The sequence below is a fragment of the Haliotis rubra genome, unplaced genomic scaffold (assembly GCF_003918875.1).
Source record: "Haliotis rubra isolate DU_JTF1 unplaced genomic scaffold, ASM391887v1 Scf75, whole genome shotgun sequence".
NCBI lineage: Eukaryota > Metazoa > Mollusca > Gastropoda > Lepetellida > Haliotidae > Haliotis > Haliotis rubra.
In genome coordinates, this window is record NW_025767468.1 from 179,135 (window position 1) to 202,752 (window position 23,618).

General features: G+C 41.2%; 1 protein-coding gene across 1 annotated transcript; it reads left to right on the top strand.

Moving 5' to 3' along the window:
• Positions 1–877: 877 nt before the first annotated feature.
• Positions 878–21,506, top strand: LOC124260096 (sialin-like). The gene is made up of 9 exons (XM_046694345.1): positions 878–989; positions 2,514–2,761; positions 4,739–4,898; positions 5,286–5,398; positions 7,767–7,901; positions 9,104–9,308; positions 11,268–11,412; positions 16,232–16,346; positions 17,067–21,506. The coding sequence occupies exons 2-9, from the start codon at positions 2,585–2,587 to the stop codon at positions 17,220–17,222; spliced, it is 1,206 nt and encodes a 401-aa protein (XP_046550301.1). The 5' UTR covers positions 878–989; positions 2,514–2,584; the 3' UTR covers positions 17,223–21,506.
• The last annotated feature ends 2,112 nt before the right edge of the window (positions 21,507–23,618 follow it).

Consider the following 23,618-nt stretch of genomic DNA (forward strand, 5'->3'; position numbering starts at 1 on the left):
CTGTACTCACAAGAGTTTTAAGTTGGAAAATGAAAAGGCAGAACCCATAACAAGCCTTGAAGATATAAAATGACGGCGCCACGGTGTCTTTTGTGGGCGGCTGCATAACATTGGCTGGCAACTAACATTTTACATCTGACATCTGCCCAATGAGCCTTCACTTGAATTCTCACCGAATGTTATATCGTAGTCTGTCGTACAGACCCTGAAGCAAATATATCAACGAAAGCCCACGCAAGTCTAGAAAATGTGGCAAGTCTAGATTTCCTCAGCTTCTGAAAATGAAGAAAGTCTCAGGGCTCCTTTTCATTTATATATTTTTTTTTACTATGAACTTTTTTCAGTAAAATATGTTCATTTCAGAGACTAGTTGTTAGTCTAGTTATATCGTACCCTAAGCATTATTTTTACTCCCGTTTTCATATTCATATTGACAGAGACCATATAATATTATGTATTATATGGTCTCTGATATTGAGTAGCTTATCCTTAGAAGGAGGTCCCAGACTGGGCATATTTAAAGAATCAGATGTTAGTGGTGATATGATTACAACTAACGAACAGATCAAAGACCATGAATGAAAAGTGATAAAATCATCATTTGCCCAGCAAGTGCTTGGTTTGTGACCTGTGACCCCAGTCAATGAATAGCGCAAATATTATTGGTTCACACGCTTCCCAGTCGTCCAATAATTTAGCGTGTGTTAGATTTCATCGCCTACAACATGAACAAATTCAAAGATTTGTGAAGCATTAGCAACTGCATGTCACATTAACTTTTTATGTCAGAAGAATACCGAAAATAATTGAATTGGGATGTTGCATTGCTTTTTTCTGGAATCCAAGCCTTTATTAATAATTATTGATGTAAGCGGCCTTTGTAACAACATGGCAGTGAAGTTTGGCAGATGCCACGTCGAAATATTTATGCATCTTTCCCATCGTTGCGTGTAATTTTGTCTAGATCAGCTTGATGTAACGAGAACACGGTAACACATACACGTCATTAATTATGCGCTTCGAACATTGTAACCATGTTTTTGTTACAGGGGAGATTTTTTTATCGATAGGCTAGACACATGCCACTCTGTCACGTCAAAATTTGGGACTAATCTTTGACAGTTGCAGGGCAACAGCTGACGTGAGTGTGACAATGACTTGATCAGTGTACTGACCACAACTGCTACATCTATTGTCAGCTGTCACAATTGACCTGCTGTGGTGTTATTTACTCCAACAAGTAAAATTAGTTCTGGAGTCACTATCAATATAGTATCATTAGATATATAGAGATTTACAATAAGTGATTAATATCATTAATATCAACGGGGTTTTGTGAACCACAGATTGTACAAGATATGGATATGAGATGACATCTACAAGCAATCACAATTGTTTAAAATCTTCATTGTCATTATTCTCAAAGCAACAGTGCACAGGAATGGTCTGTTGTATCCAAAAATGCTTAACTTCTTTTGCAAGCAGCAGTAGTATTGTGGTGGAATTGACCTCATAGCTTCAATTAGATGATGTCTCAGCATATTCCAAACCAAAATTTGCACAATTAAACTTGATATTACACACTCATAGACTCAATCTCAACAGTAGTACCATGATAATGTACCAAGGGTAGTTTGTCTCCATCATGTACCATGTGTCCATTTCATTTTACCATTTGTTCCAGAGGTTTTGGACTAAAATTATAGTCACCACTTTGTGTCAGGGTTTGTTAAATTTCAGTTAACATGCCATTATTAGAAAGATAGTATCATGAATTAGCTTAATTTTCCATTTGTTTCAACATGCACAAGATAAGTGTATTTCCCTGCGAAACACCTCTACCAACATGTAAACCATGGTGCTGAAATAATTAGCAGAGTCATAAATTTAGCTAGGACCCTGAAGTTTGTCCCTGATGTTGTTGAAGCTATGGACCCCTGAGTTTGTAATGTTTTATATAAAGTAGAGAAGGACCTGTAAATTTTCAATCAGAAGTTTGCACTCATATTACATAATTGAACAGTCTGTATATTTCATAGGCCTCTCTGCTGCACATATCAATATAAATATGTATTCACAATGACAGATTTTGCCTTAGATGTTGTGAAATCAAACTACTAGTGTTATAAATATATAACTGAATTGGAGAGAATCTACCATTTCAGCTAAAAATATTATACAGACAATGAATTTCTTTTTGTGTTAGTCCCCATGAAATATTCATCTCTTCATAATCGTTATATACCGGCACAATTCATAAAGTACCCAACTATTGGTATCTTTATTAGAATTTTGTCTACTACTAATGCTAACATAATAAAATAATATGTCAAGTTTTAGGCATCATTCTAATCAGTTAAAGCAAATGAATACAGCTTATGTTGAACAATGGTACTTTGTATAGTAGTCAAGAACCGACAGCCTAAAACCATTTCGAGAAAAAAGAATATTGCAGTGTGTTTATACTGTCTCCAGAAGTAAGTATTCATCAGGATGAACTTTTTCATTTTCAGCTCATGTTGAAGTAAGTTTGTGCCATCAATGTAAGAAGAACCACCACCATCAGTCCAAGAACCCTGGCAAAATGTTGTCCAAAACATCGAAGACAATTGCATTGTGCTCTCTAGCCAACTTTATCAATTCAGCTGACAGGGTGATCATGCCCATTGCTATTGTGCCGATGACGGACAAGTTCAAGTGGGATTTGCATGGACAAGGATGGGTTCTTAGTTCATTTGCTGTCGGTTACATGAGCAGCCAGGTAATTATACTTCAATCCACAAATATATCTCAACATGTTTGTAGACACTAATAGGGGTGAAACAGTATGTTCTTACCATGGTACGGCACTTATTTCGGGTACAAAGCCCTCGGTTAGGTCCGTTTCAGTTAGGTTTATGAGATATCATAGTAATGCAGAAAATTGACAACAAGAACAAAACCTTACATTGTTTAATAAGGCCAGACCAATTTTATTTCTTGTTTTACGAATTTTTGTCCTCAGAAAGCCTAAAGGCTGGAGGGAATATGAAAAGTTTAAAATCACCAGTCAAAGTAATATTCCTTTTAAATTCTAAAAGCATTTTACTTTTGGCAATTTATGAAGTGTGTATTGGGCAAAAACAACCTAAAACAAATTTTCATGTAAGTTTACATTTTTGGCCAATAAAAAGATTAGAATATTATTTTTTGAGCAGGGAATTTTTTATTTTTGTTCTTATTCTAGAAAAAATACAACCAGCGGATCCGTAAAACAAGAAATATAATTGGTCTGGCCTGCCATGGAAAAAAAATAACCTTAATCTTTGTTATTTTGAATGAACAAAGCTGTTATTTTATGACTAGATAGAAATAATGGCACGAAAACTGATTGGATTGCATTACGGTATACCGAACCGAAGGCAAAATACTACGAAGGTTCTATTAATACCACGGTATACCATTTCACCCCAAGACACTAATAGTTATAGCTGAACCCTGATCATTGCTTACAGTACTTATGTCCCTTTTCTTTTGTGTTTCCCTTACACCATGCTCACAGCACAGATTGGTGGTTCAGGTGAGATACTGATAACAGCTGATAGCACCAATATCACTTTGTGTATTATAGGGCTACCAGGCACCTCTGCTGCAAACATAGACCAGTTAATTGTGTTCAGACTAGATGTGCCTTGGTATCCAACGTTAGGCCAACAAATAGCTCCAAATTGTCAGCATAAAATGTCTAAAGTTGAAAATAAAGATAGATATATGATTGTTCTCTAAATATTTGTACTTGAAAGCCAGATAAGAGAGCTCTATTATTTATTTCAATGCTTCATGTATGGTTGTTCTTTCTAGATACTAAGTACTTATGCTGTTAATACATGAAAGTCAGATAACCATAAATGTACAAATGTTTTGATCTTACGGAGAATAGCCCCGTGCGTAATCAGGGTGAAAATGGGTATTGAACAACCTCTGCTGTTTTAAATGGCAACCAAATGAATTAGAGGGTCAGGCTTGGTGACTTGGTTGACTGCCTATTAGTGGTGGTCCGATTAATTGAAATAATCGAACATGTTTTCTCGAAATCGAACACGACCAATCTTGGAACACTTGTTTGCATTAACAATATTTTTCACAAGGCTGGTTTTGTCTGTGTCATTAAATTTACATTTCATAAGCACTACAAGCTCGCTCCAAGTCATGATTGAATTTATCTTAAAGAATCCAGGAAATATGTGTTCCTAACATACTAATCATCATTTAAATATGCAAAATTTGCAAATGGACTTTGAAGCAATTTGTAAAAACCCAAGCCTTGTGCATTAACAAAACAACAGGAACATTTAATAAAAGACGCTAACCAATTATTTTCGATGATTGATCGGTTGTAATGGACCAATCATCAATTATTAGATTTTAAACAATTCCCAACTATTATCCTACCCTGAGGAGGGGCGGTCAGGTAGCCTAGTGGTTAAAGCATTTGCTCATCATGCTTTCAATTCCCCGCGTGGGTGCAATGTGTGAAACCCATTTCTTTTGTCCCACGCCGTGATATTTCTGGAATAATGATAAATGCGGCGTAAAATGTTATTATTTACAGGCCACTGTCATATAGCTGGAATATTGAGTGGCTTTTGTGTGAGTTCTGTGTTAAACAATAAACAAACAAACTGTTCATAAAAGTAGAAACTGAAGCCATCCAACTGACTGTAACTTCCACCTAATTGTCTGTTTGCTCTTCCTACAGGTGGTGGGAGGTAGTGCAGCCAAGAAGTATGGCGGCAAGACCATCCTGGTTGTCTCGGTACTACTGTGGTCAATGTCAACGTTCATGGTTCCGTTTTTTGCTCACTCCATATATGCCCTCATTTTGTCCCGAGTAATATTGGGTTTAGGAGAAGGATTAGGTAAGTCAGTAGAGACTGTTATGATTATTTTCATACCGGGTATTATCAGCTTTTGTTTGTTTTGTATTTTTTCACTTACTATAATCATGACAATAATTCACTGAGAATAATTTCTTTTTTTGAACCATGTTAGATTATTAATGTTAAAGTCGCTTTATGGTCTCACACTGATATCAAGTTTCAACACGGGGATAAATTGTGTCATAATGTCTTTATGATCACTGCAGATTTTAATCTGCTCCCCCACTTCAACTTCATCATTACAATGCTTCAAAATTTAGAAAATGTTTCTTATGCTAAACAATGTCCACATAGACATATAAAGCCAGATAGTTTCATTTAGGATATATAGTGATAACGTTTACAAAGTGGATGAATATTTTTCAGGTTTACCAACTATTTTCCACATCTTTGCTCATGCAATACCTTGTGAGGAGAGGTCAAGGGCATTTGGTTATCTTGTAGCATGCGGATCCATAGGCGGGACCATTGCAGCAGTGGTGAGTCTCACAGTGTCACCTTTCATGGAAGTTACCTCTGGTATCATTGTGTGTTACCAGTGACCTGGGTGGTTGTGTGCCACAAGTGACCTGGGTGGTTGTGTGTCACCAGTGACCTGGGTGGTTTTGTGTCACCAGTGATCAGGGTGGTTTTGTGTCACCAGTGACCTGGGTGGTTGTGTGTCACCAGTGACCTGGGTGGTTGTGTGTCACCAGTGACCAGGGTGGTTGTGTGTCACCAGTGACCAGTGACTTGGCTAGATGCATGTCACAGTGACCTGGGTGGTTGTGTGTCACCAGGGACCAGTGACTTGGCTGGATGCGTGTCACAGTGACCTGGCTGGTTGTGTGTCACCAGTGACCTGGGTGGTTGTGTGTCACCAGTGACCAGTGACTTGGCTAGATGCGTGTCACAGTGACCTGGGTGGTTGTGTGTCACCAGGGACCTGGATGGTTGTGTGTCACCAGTGACCTGGCTGGTTGTGTGTCACCAGTGACCTCGGTGGTTGTGTATCACCAGTGACCAGTGACTTGGCTTGATGCGTGTCACAGTGACCTGGGTGGTTGTGTGTCACCAGTGACCTTGGTGATTGTGTCACCAGTGACCTGGCTGGTTGTGTATCACCAGTGACCTGGCTGGTTGTGTAACCAGTGACCTGGCTGGTTGTGTGTCACAGTGACCTAGGTGATTGTGCCACCAGTGACCTGGATGGTTGTGTATCACCTGTGACCTGGCTGGTTGTGTCACCAGTGACCTAGGTGATTGTGTCACCAGTGACCTGGCTGGTTGTGTCATCAGTTACCTGGGTGATTGTGTGTCACAGTGACCAGTAACCTGGGTGATTGTGTGTCACAGTGACCAGTAACCTGGCTGGTTGTGTGTCATCAGTTACCTGGGTGATTGTGTCACCAGTGACCTGGGTGATTGTGTGTCACCAGTGATCAGTGACCTGGGTGGTTGTGTCACCAGTGACAGTGACCTGGGTGGTTGTGTGTCACAGTGACCTGGGTGGTTGTGTGTCACCAGTGACCTGGGTGGTTGTGTGTCACCAGTGACCTGGGTGGTTGTGTGTCACCAGTGACCTGGGTGGTTGTGTGTCACCAGTGACCTGGGTGGTTGATTGTCATGTCACCAGTGACCTGGGTGGTTGTGTGTCACCCAGTGACCTTGGTGATTGTGTGTCACCAGTGACTTGGGTGGTGATTGTGTCACCAGTGACCAGGGTGGTTGTGTGTCACCAGTGACCAGGGTAGTTGTGTGTCACCAGTGACCTGGGTGGTTGTGTGTCACCAGTGACCTGGGTGGTTGTGTGTCACCAGTGACCTGGGTGGTTGTGTGTCACCAGTGACCTGGGTGGTTGTGTGTCACCAGTGACCTGGGTGTTGTGTGTCACCAGTGACCAGGGTGGTTGTGTGTCACCAGTGACCTGGGTGGTTGTGTGTCACCAGTGACCTGGGTGGTTGTGTGTCACCAGTGACCTGGGTGGTTGTGTGTCACCAGTGACCTGGGTGGTTTGTGTGTCACCAGTGACCTGGGTGGTTGTGTGTCACCAGTGATGTGTCACCAGTGACCTGGGTAGTTGTGTGTCACCAGTGACCTGGTGTTGTGTGTCACCAGTGACCTGGGTGATTGTGTCACCAGTGACCTGGGTGATTGTGTGTCACCAGTGACCTGGGTGATTGTATGTCACCAATGACCTGGGTGAGTTGTGTGTCACCAGTGACCTGGGTGATTGTGTGTCATCAGTGACCTGGGTGGTTGTGTATCACCATTGACCAGTGACCTGGGTGATTGTGTGCCACCATTGATCAGTGACCTGGGTGATTGTGTGCCACCATTGATCAGTGACCTGTGGTGATTGTGTGCCACCATTGATCAGTGACCTGGGTGATTGTGTGCCACCAGTGACCTGGGTGATTGTGTGTCACCAGTCACCTGGGTGATTGCATGTCACCAGTGACCTTGGTGATTGTGTCACCTGTGACCTGGGTGGTTGTGTGCCATCAGTGACCTGGGTGATTGTGTGCCACCAGTGACCAGTGACCAGTGACCAGTGACCTGGGTGAATGTGTATCACTAGTGACCTGGGTGATTATGTGCCACCATTGACCACTGACCTGGGTGATTGTGTGTCACCAGTGACCAGGGTGGTTGTGTGTCGCCAGTGACCTGGGTGATTGTGTGTCAACAGTGACCTGGGTGATTGTGTGTCACCAGTAACCTGGGTGATTGTGTGTCATCAGTGACCTGGGTGGTTGTGTGTCATCAGTGACCTTGCTTTTAGTCACTAGTGTGTCGCCAGTGACACTATAGGAGTAAACCTGAATGTCCTACCTTTGTGCTAACATGTCTGTTTTCTCTCTGCAGGTGTGTCCTCATCTCACCTGGCCCTGGATGTTTTACTTATTTGGGTTTTTAGGATTCATCTGGGCCTTTATCTGGCTGTTACTTTATAAAGAAGCCAGAGGCTCATCAGACGAGGAGTTTGTGGAGCCGCCTAAGGTGAGAATACTGTGCCCAAAACATTCATCTGCTAGCTAAGACTTGACATTTAGCACTGTTTTAGTACAATTTAGTGCCATATGATGCTTTATTTGCTGATCTTATGAGACTGAACAGAATTTCTGTATCATAATATATTCTGGAGCTTTAGATTTGTTTTTAAGTCATTGAATGGAGGCCAGTGATTTTGTTAGAGCCAAATGGTGGAAGGTAAACAATCTTTGTTAAGACATTTTTGTGTATCTTGACAAAAATGTAATTATGTTACTTAGGGCATACTTAATGATTGTAGGTCAGTGTCGAAGAAACTGAAGCAGCCTGAAACCTTGGAGACAACCACCATTCAATGATTAGATAATGTGAAGTTTTCTCCGTCTGAAACTAGAGTTATTTATGGTGAAATAGCCATGGACTAGCTGGCCACAATTATGATATGTCACTGTTCCCTGTAACATGTTAATATTCATGATTGGACAGATTAATATGGATTACACAAAGAGGTGTCACATAGATACATTGATTCAAGGGGTCAGGCTCAATGCTGAGAGCATGTGAATAAACCAGTGGTTTAAGGCATTGCTCATGTTTTAACCACTGGGTTTCTTAGTCCTGACTAAATTATTCCTGACATTCCTTGATAAAGGGTGTGGTGGGGTAGCCTAGTGGTTAAAGCATTGGCTCATCATGTTGAAGACCCAGGTTCAATTTCCCACATGGGTAAAATGTGTGAAGCCCATTTCTGGTGTCCTCCACCATGAAATTGCTGGAATATTGCTAAAAGTGGCATAAAACCACACTCACTCATGGATTTTTACCTAATAACATTTCAATCACCATGTAATAGTACGAAATATTTCTGTATCCCCATCCAAAGTTATAACATAATCACCCATGAAGATCCGGGTTAGAACTGATCTTCAGTAACCCATGCTTGTCATAAGAGACGACTAATGGGATCAGGTGGTCAGACTTGCTGACTTGGTTGACACATGTCATCGTATCCCAATTGCGCAGAACGATGCTCATGCTGTTGACCACTGGATTGTCTGGTCCAGACTCGATTATTTACAGACCACCGCTGTACGGCTGGAATATTGCTAGTGTCTTCGTGGTGTGTTTCAGTGTCCCCTTCCAAAGTTATAACCTAATCAGCAAAGCTCCTATATGATCAGCTGTAGCTGTGTCTTCGTGGTGTGTTTCAGGTCAACAACACTAATGTGCGCTGGATGGAGTTTATCTGTCACTGGCCCATGTGGTCCATCTACATCGCTCACTTCAGCATGAACTGGTCCAACTACATCATCATGCAGTGGTTGCCTACATACATGACCCGCAACCTGGGAGCCAACCAGAGCCACATCATGTTCACGGCAGTGCCTTACATCATGAACTCTTTAGTAGGAGTAGGTGGGTAGCCGATACTTGACCCTAGTGGGGCTTGCAGACTGGAATAGGTCCTCAGGAGCACATGGTCCCTCCTGAGGGGGCTTCCAGGCCAGAACAGGTTCATGGTTGCCCTTGATGTCTCTTAGTTGGGTTTACACGTCAGAATAGACTCTTGGTAACCTGTGGTGTGACCTTGTGTTGTGTCCAGGCTAGAATATGTTTTTTGTATCCCTTGATGATGTGGTTTTTCCCAGTAGACCATGCTGATCTCTTGCAGGGCTTGCAGACCAGAATAGGTTTTCAGTAGCCCTTGATGTCCCCTAGTGGGCTTCTGGGCCAGTACAGATTCTTGTAGCCCTTTATGTCACTAAATGGTGTTTCCTGCCCAGAATGGGTTCTTTGTACCCCTTGCTTCCTGTCAGGGTTTCCAGGCCACAGTAAGTTTTCTTTTTTGGGGGGATAATTGATATTTTATTACTGAATCCCAGTTACAGGTAGGGACAAAGGAACCAGGGCATTCCCTGCCCTCTTGGAGAAATAAAAAAAACATGATGAAGGATTCAGAGTTTTAACAAGATAAAATGCACACGCTACGCACACACGCACGCACATGCACACCAAAAGAACACACAGTATAAAAACACACAATACAAAAGACAGCTGCTGGTGTGAATATACAGGTGCATATCAAGCAAAGCTAAGATAGAATTTTTCACAACTTTCATTCACACTTGACCAAGAAATATGGTAAATATACCAACCATCATAATATAACCTTTTAAAGGATGGACATGGCTGGACTCATTGTGAAAAGAAAAGCAGATTCAGTATTCTGAAGTCAGTTAACTGGAGTCTTGAAACAATGAGTGGTAGGATATCCACTGCGAATAATATTTATTTTGTTCACATTTATCAGTAAAGATTTGTTTTTCTATTGTATATGTATTTTTTAATTCATATTGGAAATTCTTGAGAGATAGGTTTACCTTTTTTAATTTACATTTATTACAATAAGTTTTCAGTAATCAATCTTTGTCCCATTGTGAGATGGGCTGATATTGTAATATTGACTAGCATTGAAAGAGGTGTGGTAAACACAGTGTGTTTGTCCCATAGCGGGATATCCTAACAATACTGACTTGATGGCAGTGGTGCAGTATACCCATAATGTTTGTCTGATAGTGGAGCTTTGGGCCTGACTAGGTCCTCCGTGACTCATGCTTGTTCTTAGGGGTAATGGCTTATACTGACTTGGTGGCAGTGGGGGTGGTGCAGCTGACGCTGTGTTTTTTGTGGGATTGACTAAAGCGGCCTTCACACGGCAAACTTAAGTTTGACAAGACATGTTGTCAGACTCGAGTTTGAGAGTGTGAACATTCCAACAATTCGCCACCAACACCAATTTCAGAGTTGTCAAGAAATAGGATCAGTCTCTATTCTCACCAACTTTTCCGTCAAACTTTCAGTGTTGTCAAACTTGAGTTTGACGTGTGAAGTGTTGTCAAACTCTTGTTGTTCAGAAACAACCAATCGCAGTCAAAGAAATTGTCATGTTACGTGACATCACGTGAGGTGACGTGGCACTCAAGTGACACGAAAGTTTGACAACATGTGTTTGACGTGTGAAAACGCGTTTGACAACTTGTAAAATTTTAACATGTGTTGTCAAACTTTAGTTTGCCGTGTGAAGGCTACTTAACAGTATATGCGTTTAGGAGTAGTAGTAGTGTCTATGTGTTTATGTATTTGTCTCAAAGTGTTTATGGGGCGGTGGGGTAGCCTAGTGATTAAAGCGTTGGCTCGTCACGACGAAGACCCGGGTTGGAATCCCCACATGGGTACATTGTGTGAAGCCCATTTCTGGTGTCCCCTGCCGTGATGTTGCTGGAATATTGCTAAAAGCGGCTTAAAACCAAACTCACTCACTCACTCACTCAAAGTGTTTATGTGTTTGTCTCATGTAGTCTCATTTTGTTACAGCGGCTGGGCATTTTGCCGATGCTCTCATCGCCCACAAGTGGACAGTGTTGTCCGTGCGGCGCCTCATGACCAGTATTGGGTTACTCGGACCCGGCTTATTTATCCTGTTTTTCAGTGCTGTAAATAACCTACCTTTAGCTGTGTTGTGAGTAATCCTTAACAATATTCATCTGATCCTTAACTCATATCAGAAGTACGCTGAAACAAGTTTAGGCAATGTTACATCATCAACTTACACATATCTGTTGCAAAATCCAATGAGGACATGAATATTGTTTGTAAAAAATTATAATTATTCAGTAAGACTTACCACACTCATATAGAGATTGTCTCCATGGTGTAGTGGTTAGAGCGTCCGCCCGGAGAGCAGAAGGTCGCAGGTTTGATCACTGGCCACGTCATACCAAAAGACGTTAAAATATGGTACTTGTTGGTCCCTGCCTGGCTTCGGCATTAATGGGTACAACAAGGACTGGTCGGCTCGGAGTCAGTATAATGAGTCTGAATGGGATATTCATGCTTCACTGCGGCATGGTATCTCAGTGGGCTAGCACTATAAAACCAGCTTCAGTCATGGCTAGTACAAGCAGCCGCATTTACACATAAACACACATGCACGTCGTCATATGAGCGAAATATTCTCAAGCACGACGTTAAACCCAATTTCACCTCACCTCACTGTCATATAGATCCCATTCCACCATATTCATTTTCATAGAGATCGTCCTTGGGGTACATATGTGCATTTTCTGCGGCTGAAAATGTCATGTGACAGTTGTATCAATGTTTTAATAAAAATATTGTACAATAAATAAAATCTTTTTTATCTATTATACGACCCCCACCATGTGGAGTTACCTCCCTGCTACGCATGCGCAGCCAGCCAGGTAAGCACCTAGGCCCCTATCATCATTCTGCTGTCACTCAAGCGTTCACAAGTGTTCCGAGTTACTAAGCTGATTTACTTCTCTTGTGAAAGAATGTCTGAGACTTCAACAACTGTATGTATGGTCTTTATTTGTTCTTAAAATGAAAAAGAACAGTTTTATTGATTTTGCAGTTTGTTATTTCTCATTTATGTGACTTTGTATTAAATTTTACGCTAGCTTTCCCGTGGTTTACGCACGTGTTGCTATTCCATGGCGGGAAGTTTAGCGTGCCACATGGTTGAAATATTGCGTTATTAACCAAGTATTTGATGTCGCGTGGTCGCATTCACGTAATTTTCAATGTTTTGTACGTGGATATTTATGCTGCTGTCTTCCGCCGTTAGCTACATGCTTGCGTGTTTGCTTTCAGGCGTTTACTGGGTGTACTGTCTGCGGGCAGAATATCCCGAGAGCTGATAGGGAAGACAAATGCTTGTGCATAACCCTGAAATCTGCGAACTCTGTCTGGCCTTTTCCCCCGGGCCCAGAAGAGACGGGCAGCTGATTTCCTTTTTTATAAGGAATTGGGAGAGGCAGGAGGGGAACTGACCCAGGAGGTCCCCCCATTCCAAAGCCATAAAGGCTAAACCAGCTAAACCTAAGTCTTCGCATAAGTCACATTCCCAATCTCAATCCCAATCTAGTGGTTTTGATATGTCAGTCATCACTCAATTGTTTCAGCAGCACATGGACTCCGTGAAGTCCGTTGGAGGTCTCCGCCAGGAGTTCCTCGCCCACTCTGAACAGGGGACCCAGAGTCCGGGAGTGGGATCGCCGAGCCCGGCTCGATCCCTTAGCCTGGAGGCGAGGATTCACAACTCACAAGGGTCTTGTCTCTTTGTTGCCCGACCGGGTCACCAGAGTACGGGAGATGGTGTCTTCGTTCCTCTCCCAGCCCCAGGCACCAGCGCGGACTTGGCTCCGTCGTGGCCCTACCCAAACCTCTCTGTCGTGTGGCGGGCGCGGTTGAGGATGCGCCCTATACAGCAAGCTTTGGCGAGTCTGTGGGCTCACTCGGAGGATCTGGAGCAGTGTCTCACAGTCCCAGGGTGGTTGTCGCCTCACCTTCAGTGGTGGACCAATGTCGGGAATCTCTCCAAGGGGATCCCTTTGGAAGTCCCGACGCCAGCTCTTTCAGTTCAAACCGATGCGTCCCTCACGGACTGGGGGTGTGTGTGTTTTGGGCAGTCTGTCGGTGTCTGGACTCTGGTCCGAAGCCGAAGCCCGCCTTCACATCAACATCTTAGAACTGAGAGCTGTGCGGTTGGTTTTCGAGCGCTTCTGGGAGCATTTACGGGGCCAGGTGGTTCGTCTTCAGTTGGACAACCGTACGGCTATGACGTACATCCTGAAGCAAGGCGGCACAGTGTCCCTAGTGCTCCTTCGGGAGACGTGGGAATTTCTACTCTGGTGCAACCAGTGCGACTGTCAGGTGCTTCCTGTTTATCTCCCGGGGCTGCAGAACGTGCAAGCAGGCACTCTCTCTCGCCGGATCCTGGCCCCGCACAAGTTGATGCTCGACCGGCAGATATTCGGATCGTTCCAGGTGGATCTGTTTGCGTCCGGCGGGACGAATCAGATACCCGTGTTCTGCTCTCAAATACCAGACCAGAGGGCGTTGGCTTCCGACGCCTTCCTGCTGGATTAGACGGGCAAGGTGCTGTGGGCGTTCCTGGCTCTACCGCTCATTACCCGGGTCCTCTCCCAGCTGTCCACCCAGCCAGCTCGGCTACTTGTGCTTCTGGCACCGCTATGGCTGTCACAGAGCTGGTTTCCGGTAATTCTCAGGTTTCTGGCTCAGCCTCCTGTTCTATTACCTTTGCGACCAGAAATTCTCACTCAGAACGGCGCGCCATACCCCAATCCAAGGATTCAGTGGGTGGCTTGGCCTCTGTCAGGTCTAGCCTCGCAGCACGCGGAATTCCTGCAGCACTTGCAGACACAATTCTGGCTTCGAGGCGGGATTCGACAAACGTTCAATAGGAGGATAGGTGGTCCCGCCCGCTCCGCTGGTGTTCAGATAGGGGGATTGCAGATCCCTTTTCTGCGGATTTAGTCCGAGAATTGGAGTTTTTGCAAGCTCGTTTGGAAGAAGGCTTGGCGGCTTTGACCATTTGTGGCTACTCCACCGCTATTTCCACTTTCCACACCCCTGTCGATGGTGCTTTTATGGAGCAGCACCCTGTTATGCAGCGCTTTTTAGCTGGAGTGGATCGGGTTTGACCTGCAGTCAGGCGAACCAGCCCACCTTGGGATTTGTCAATCGTGCTAGATTGGCTGTCCGGTCCTATGTTCTCACGTCTATCGGCTATTTCCATTGAGCTGTTAACATGGAAGGCCGTATTTCTGGTGGCGGTAACATCTGGGCGAAGGGTCGGCGACTTACATGCTTTGTCGGCAGACCCGGTGGTGCCTGTGTTCCATCCAGATCGTGTCGTGCCTCCCGGATGCTTACTGTCCGAAGATCGATCACGCTTTCCATGTGACAGCTTCCTACTCTTACCCAGCCTTCCACATCGGGAACTCTGCAACAAGCACTCACCGGTTGGATGTCCGTAAGACTCTCAAGGTCTATATCAAAGCGAACACAAGGGATCCGTACGGGTACCCATCTGTTCTGCTGTTACGGTGGCGGGAAGGCTGGCATGCGGCTTGCAAACAGACCCTATTACACTGGCTTGTATCGGTCATTTGTGCTGCTTATCAGGCTAAGGGCAAGCCTCCCCCTGAGGGGTTGAAGGCTCACTCGGTCATGGTCATGAGTCTTGGTTATCTGGTCAGTTGACGCTGCTTTCAATTGTGTATCATTGATATATCCGCTGTTACCATATTTAACGCCTATCGATTCTCTCAGCAGATTCTGGTCAGTTGTGAGTTAGGTTTCCCCCTTACGATAGTAGATTCACAATGTGGGCTGGATTTTTTATTTTCGCACTGTGTGCGAATTGCTTTGCTTAACCTATGAGGTCGGATCTTAGTACTTTCCTCCCTGTCGGTTATCCTCCCATCATGCCTCTCGCGGAAGCTTCGGGACACGTGACAGGTGACTGTTGTGGCGTCTGTTACGTTCTTCCTAACGATCGCTATTTATGTGTACTTTGACAGAATTCCCTCCTCCCTAGCCTCTGGTCTTTGGGAGTCTGAGTTAATGCATATATGTACCCCAAGGATGATCTCTATGAAAAAGAATTAGCTAAACCTGTAGAGGTTTCCAATTCTTTGAAGAGAATCGTCCTTGGGGTAGGGCCACCCACCTCCCTGCAATTCTGTTCACTGATTTATTCAGCAGAAGGAATGATGATACGGGCCTGGTTGGCTGCGCATGCGTAGCAGGGAGGTAACTCCCCGTGTTGGGGGCCGTATAATAGATAAAAAAGATTTTATTTATTGTACAATACTTTTATTAAAACTTTGATACAACTGTCTCATGACATTTACAGCCGCACCAGAAAATGCATATATGTACCCAAAGGACGATTCTCTTCAAAGAATTGGAAACCTCTACAGGTTTAGCTAAATACTGCTGATATATTATTACACACTAATGGCAACCTTATGTAGCATTAACTGCAAATTTTTTCCTTAGGCCAGACCAGTTTTATTTCTTGTTTTACGGATCCGCCGGTCGTATTTGTACAAGAATAAGAAAAAAAATATGAAAATTAAATTTCCCCGCTCAAAAAATAAAATTCTTATGTTATAAAGTGACCAAATATGTAAACTTACATGAAAATTTGTATTTAGATTATTTTTTTAGCCGGCCGTTTCAGCTGGTTCCCATGGTAGCATCTAGAACTGCTCATTTGTGACATCATTCCGACTTTATGTCACAATATGATTTGAATGACGTCACAACTGCTGACAACGCAGCAATTGTGTGCGATATTTGTACGTGTCAATGCACAGTCTTACAATTTCCGGGAACTGAATACCATTCGATCATGTTTTTAAACAGTCAGATTAAAGAACACTGTGACTTTTGGTTTACAATGTTCAGTTATTTGTGTAAAAACAAGCTTTCTTATTTTCTTTCAGTTTTGTCTCCATATCTTTAGGCCTGAGTGCATGCAATTCTTCGGGGCATCTCAGTAACCATGCTGAAGTGGCTCCCAATCACGCAGGCATCACATTCGCTATATCCAACACCCTTGTAAGTAAATGCTGCGTGTTATCATTCCTTTCACCTATATCACTGTTAGAGCTGTGTACTGGCATATATTACAATGTATTGGCATACAGGTATTTCTGTGTACTGAAATGTTCTGGGAACTAAAGTGTTTGATAGTGGCACTGACTGTACCTACAGATCCTATTTTCAACACCCGTGAAGGTCTGGGTTAGAATGAGCCTTCAGTAACCCATGCTTGTTGTAAGAGGCGACTAACAGGATCGGGTGGTCAGGCTCGCTGGCTTGGTTGACACATGTCATCAGTGTGCAGATCGATGCTCATGCTGTTGATCACTGGATTGTCTGGTCCAGACTCCATTATTTACAGACCGTTGCCATATAGCTGGAATATTGCAGAGTGTGGCGTAAAACTAACTCACTCACTCACACTCCTATTTTTCAACATACTAATTCCCTGAAGATAAATATTATGGTTCTGATAAAAGCAATCTCAAAATTGGGCTTGATAGTTAGGGATTCTTTCTTTCTTTTTATACAAGTAGATACTCACATAAAATAGTGCAATATGTATCATTTGAAAAGTGTATTGTGGTGTACTGGTGTACTGGTTATACCATGCAGTTCTTTGGCATGCCAGAAACATAGGCTTTGAGTTCTTAGTCCACCCAGATAATCTATTCAAAGTCTGTCATCTCCATGCCCAACACCCTCACTGATCTTGATTCCTTCTCTAATTTGCAGGCCACAATTCCTGGGATCACCTGCGGTCCACTCACCGCCGAGCTGGTGACTCAGTCTCACGGGCGGTGGTTCCCGGTCTTCATCATAGCCGCAGGAGTGAACTTTGTAGGGGCTATTATTTATCTAAGTCAGAGTGCTGCAAGTCAGGTGCTATGAGAGGGAGAGAGAACTGAGAGAGACAGATGAGAGAACTGCGAGAAAGACACAGAATGAATGTGAGGAGAAGCAATTGTGTGTGTATGCAAGAATAAGGTTGGAGTGTGATAATGTGATACTCGGGTTAAATCACTGATTTCAGTAAACACACTAAACACACAGGTTACCGGTACTAATATGAGTAAGAGAATATCACAAATATTTAGAAACTTTGTGTGTTTTCAGGCTATGAAATACTAAGGGATAATGGTTTTAGGAAAGGGTTCTGTTTTAACAAGGCCATGACAGAGCTATATCTGCCATTATTACATCTAACGTTTCACAATAATTATAAAATTGAGATCACTGTGTATACCAGTGTTTAGGAATGTACACTGGTTCTATTTACCTGTTCATCATGTAGTGCCATATATCATGTGCCTGCTTTACATGATTTATGCTTGTAAATGGACAGTTTGCAAAAAGGATTAATTATGACAAGACAGCTGAATACTGGGTTTGCCTTATGTTCAACTGTGTGATTATCTTTCAATGAAATCTACAAAAGTACTGGAAGTTAAGATTGTCTTTAGGGAATTATTGTAACACCATTACATTTGATAGGGCTTTCAGTATATTTACAATGAAATGGTATATTTACAATGAAGTGGGATTTGGACTACACGCTGTAAGACTACCAATATACAATAAACATTATTGAGTGCAGAGAGTGTTGATTGGTGTTTTAACTCTGGGACTGATGTGTAACTGTGTAAATATCATGGTGGTTTTACTTGATCAAAGTCTTCTCCCCAGTAGCTTCATATTTTGCAATCATGAATTGTGTGAATTAGCTGTCGGATATTGTAGTGCTGTTACGACATGACACATGTATATTGTCAATATTTTGAGCTTCCCTTGGCCCACAAGTATAGAATATTATACCAATTCTATATATGTTTGTTTTAGCAAAGGCATTGAAAGAATGTTCTATGTAAGTGAGATGAGTTGATGAGGTTCTGTTGGTGAAGAAAAAGCACGGGTAAAGATGGGTCTGGTGATGAGAGTCTCTGAAGACAAGTTGAAGTTGTTAATGGTGTGATTTGATAACACAGCCATTCAAAATCAAATGTTGCTAATTAATAGTGAAAGCTTGTGTTTCCAGACACTATTGGTATGGAATCTGTTTGGAACATCCACACATACAAATAATGTGAATTGTTACTCAGGATATTTCGAAGTGTGGAAGATAATGGCAAATACAGAGTCAGAAGATTGCAAAGAAACAAAAAAGTGTTTTGGATGTTTATTTTAATTTAAGTTTCTTTTATGTTTCTGTGTCCATACCAACTTGACAAACCAGTGTGCTTACAGAATTAGTCAAATTAAATCAGGGCCATGAGAACACGAAAAACGCTACAATATATGGACAACCTTTCTGTTGCATCAGACTAATAAAAGTGTTTGCATCAATGGGTATTACCACAGTCTATGAGAACCCAGCCTACTGCCACCTCCGCCCCCTCACACCTTGACATTGACATTCCAGTCCTTATTTTTGGTGACCTCCATATTGGTCAATATACTCACACTGGCTATATTTATTTATGTCTAAGGTTTTTCATTTCCTTAACATGCTTAAACTAATCCTTGTAAATGTATATCTATGTTATGAGCATGGACTGTGACAATTTGGAAATGTTTAATGAAGATCATTGGAATCAATGGAATATTACATCAACATCAAAAATAGAACGAGTTTCCAAGATGAATATATGCAGAATTACTTGAGCATGTTGAGAATATACTTATTTAATTAAAGTAAATCAGACTGTTTGTACTACTAGTTATTCTATTTCAAGTTTGTTGCTTGAAAACTTTATTTTCATTACAGAGGGTTTTAGGTCTTAAAGAGATCAAACAATAGTCATACTACATACCTAAAATTGATAGGTTAGCATTGTTATTGTGTATTATTGGTTTCTTAAAGATCATTCTGAAGAATTCCTAAGATTTTGTTTCGAAAATGAGAATACTAAATGATATGGGAATATTTTTTTGTCCAAATAGTGTTGGGTGTGGATCCCAAGAGGTAATATATATTGTGGCCTTAACATGATAATAGAAATAATTTAAAAAAATAAATTATCATTCATTTTAGATATCATGATTATGTTGCAAATATGATCTAGTAAATGGCTATTTTGTATGGCATTAATTCCATAATAGGTTTACCAGCAGATTGGTTGCTGTTGAGATATTGTTTTGAGATCTTATTTAAGCGGTATTTTTACCATGCTTGCCATCTTTCTTGATTGTGTTTTGTGCCTGTTGTAAATATGTTCCATACTGGACCACTGTGATACACTTCCAGCTGCCAAACACTGAACAAGCAAATACTCAGAGGCCGATTTTACATGTGTGATGAGCACAGTGAAACATGGTACTATTGGGCGTAAGAATCAAACAGGAAGCTGCTTGATCTGAGCCATATCTCATCCTGGTTATCTCGAGATATTGTTCCGTCATAAAAGCATAGACGATTCCAACTGCATTTCTTGCTAAAATCGACATATATGTCCATAGATTTGGATGTACTTGACCCAATAGCCATTCACACATGGAAACAACAACAAACTCCTATCTACGACTCTCAGGTCTAATCTTGGGTCTAAAGCACACTTCCAAATTGAAATAAGATGTATCTAATCTACAGACAGACTTATATTTCGAAACATTTTTGTGTCCTAATAATAATACAGTTGACTTAGAATATTTTCATTTCAGAGTTCAGATGTTAGTCTATTGGCCTGACACTTAAAGCATTTGCCTGTTTTGCAAACACTTAGGTTTGATTCCCAACATGGGTACAGTGAGCGAAACCTGTTTATTCCCTGCTGATTATATGAAATGTGCTCACCTCTTCGTTAGTACTCAGTGATTAAAACATGTCAGGGTTCACATTGGTGTGGAACGTCATGCTGTAGGGTAGCCAAATGTCACTGTCTTACTACTACCAGAGAAAACCTGCGTCCATACTACAGAGAACTTGTAATGAACATGTAATCATTATTGAATATGTACCAAAAAGAAACCCAGGTAAGCATTGTGGGTAGAAAACATCCATGGTATGTTTAAGACATTTAAGAGGCATGATGTGAAGTAATAACAGGCACCTGAGTAGTAGCAGTTTCTGGCCATCTTCGTTTTCGCAAATAGAGCTAGTTATTGGGCAATATTTGTATCTCTATTTATAGAGTATTCAACTAAATAATTGAAATTGTGTTAAGAAGCGAGGCAATGACCTTTTAAGGATAGACCAAATTACTGTTAGTTTGGGAGAAATTTAATTTCAGTTTTGAGGGACAGAAAGGATGAAAGGTGAGATATAAAAAATCAGGGTATTTGGAACTACTGTATGTTTTTAAGCCTTTGTTTGTCGTCTAGCTCTGTGTATTGCCAGTGAGATTCCGATGTTATGTCTGCATGTGTGTTACCATAGTTCCTGTGTGAGTGTAGATTCTTCCTGTACATTTCATACGACTCAACTGTACATACGATGTAACATATATTCACTTCTCCACATATATCAGAACAAAATAATGAACTTTGGGGAGACTTTACAATGTGATATTTTATAACTCTGATGTTTGGATCAGGATTTGTCTAACAGCTGGATCACAATGATATAGCTTGTCCAATGTATATTAACAACCAGCATGAACAGGAAAAGTTACAGACTACACTCTGGACTACTGGACCCTGGGTTAAAATAGGTCCCCTGGAGTATGTGTTGCAGTAGAAATGATCTAACTGGAATGACTGTTGACTGCACACCATGAACAATAACAGTATAGGATGGTGCTTAAAATCAACCTCTGTTGTGTCAATCCTAGTCTCTGTAGGTAATCGTAATACAGCTTAAATGTTGCTGTTTACAGTTTTTAAAATATGAAAATAATATATACTGAATAGGCAGTTACTGCAGCATGTTTTCATTTTTCATTAAATTCAGTTAAGACATTTGTGCACCAAAGACTTGGATTCAAAGTTGGCATCTGCTGCTATGGTATGCTATAGCCAAAGTAAATGTACTTACGCTTTATTTCTTTCCTGAAATATTTTGAACGTATTCCTCACACTGCAAAAATGTGTGTTCGAGTGATCCAGTTGCTAGATTAATTCTGGTCTAACAATGTCCATTTTGCTTATCATAATTTTACAATAATATGACATGAAGGTGCAAACAGTGTGTAAAGGTTTATTTTTGACAAGTGATGATAAAATAAACAATTTTTACATGGATTTTACGTGGTCTGTTTTCTATTTCTTTAAAGGTATCTACTATGTTTTGTGTTCTCGGTACATCGTGAACTGTTGTGCTCTTACAGAGACTAGCTATGGCCACTCTCTGCCTCATGGGGTTTTTTTTCTGAAAATAACTGAAATTGTGGGGGTAACTCACACAACCTGTTCAAACACCTTGATATTTCAGTGTACTGTACCTCCATTCTATAACTACCATAGACTCTTTAAGGTCCAGTCCAAAAAACATAGGGTAAAATCAGATGTACAGTCAAAATGTGGATTGAAACAAGGGACAGTGTTACTATATCTTATCTAAACTATAACTAAGAATACCTGCAAGTTCTGATTGGATGTTGATTTTCAGCTCAAGAGCCAGCGAAATCCTGTGTCAAGTTGCACATAAGGGAGATGAAGACATCCCTTAAACATGTTAAAATACAAAGATTTGAAAATATATATCAAATAGATTGGAAATTCAATACAATGGCTAATCAAACATGCTATGAACAAAGACTGAGCTAGTATCAAGTTATGATGTTGCCTACTACAACGTCTCCCCTATTCATGTCATACCAAAAGACAGTAAAGGTCACGCTTGCAGTTAACCCTGTCTGCCACACTGTATTAAGTGGGAAAGAAGGTCTGCCTGGCTCAGTATGAAGTGTCAGAGTTGGCTATCTATGTTAAACTGTGTCGTGGCATCTTGGTGGGCTGGCACGAGAAAACCTACAAGCCATCCCAACACGAGTGCATGAAAAAGACGTGAATGTAATGTGAAACTCCATTTCAAACTCATTATACTCAAGAGGAAAAAACACAGGTGAGCAGTTATAGCCAATCAATTTCAGAAAAAATAAATTGATTTGCAAATCCTGTTTTTTTTGTGTGTTTTGAGAATGCTGTAACTAGTTACAACAGACAACAGAACTCAACTTCAGACTTTATTGTATTATCCTATCTAGCACTTGATATAAAAGCATTTATACATTCCAGTGATTCCACACAAGGAAGCATTTACAATGTTATACCCGATGTATCAAATACAAATACCATAAAACCCAGCATGTCAGGAAAACATTAGAGATGCCAACCCCACAGTGGTGCAGTTAAGAATCTGACCTCCCTAAGATAGAAAAAATATTTAGGAATTTTCCGAACAAATTAGGGATCCCTATAAATTGTTGCACTCAAGGAACAAAACCTTTCAATGCCAATACACATAGCGATCCTTATACAACTGAAACCGGTTTGCAGTACTCGGCAGCAGTGTTTGTGAATGATAAGTGAATAAAATAAACAGTGTGTGGAATTTATCAGGCAGCCTACTCAACTTCCAGATTACTTTCTTGTTCAAACACTTTGAGAACTTCTGTAAATAAAGTGTTATATTTATTTAATCATCATTATTTATAGTCAAACATGATCCTAGCCCTCCAGTAAGTAAGACTACCTATATGTTTGTTATATTTTGAAAAACAAACAATCGGAATGAATTTGGCTTTGTTGGAATGGCAGAATCGACATGCATTTTTCGGGATGATTCCGATAAATTTGGGAGGGTTGGCATCTCTGCAACATTAGCTCTTCCACCAAGAACTTGATTATATCTGCAGTAGAGAAAGTCAGTAAGATTTCAAGGAACATACCTGTATATTGTATACCTGTTGCTTAACATAAACTTTACACTTGCAGAGACAAGTTTACAAAAGCATACTGGTCATCTAATCTTGCTTTTTCCTATGATACAATATATTAATCTTATAAAACTTCAAAAGAAAGAAAGGGATGCAACAATGAACAAAATTTACTTCCAAATGATTCATCACAAATACTTGTTCAATGTTTTCATACATCCAAACTAAATTTAAGTCATGGAATTGTAGATATTACACTTCCCACTAAACAGAAAAACTTAATTGTTATAACAAAATCTTAAAGATCACATACTTGTCTACTCTCAAGTGATGATTGAACTCAATTTTAAACTTGCCCTTCACTACTGCATCAAGAGGCACTGGTGCTGCAGGAAGATCACGTATTTGAGTGAATGTAAATCTATGTTCAGATGTAAGAACTAATTTAAGCCAAACCAGTACATTTCACACCAAA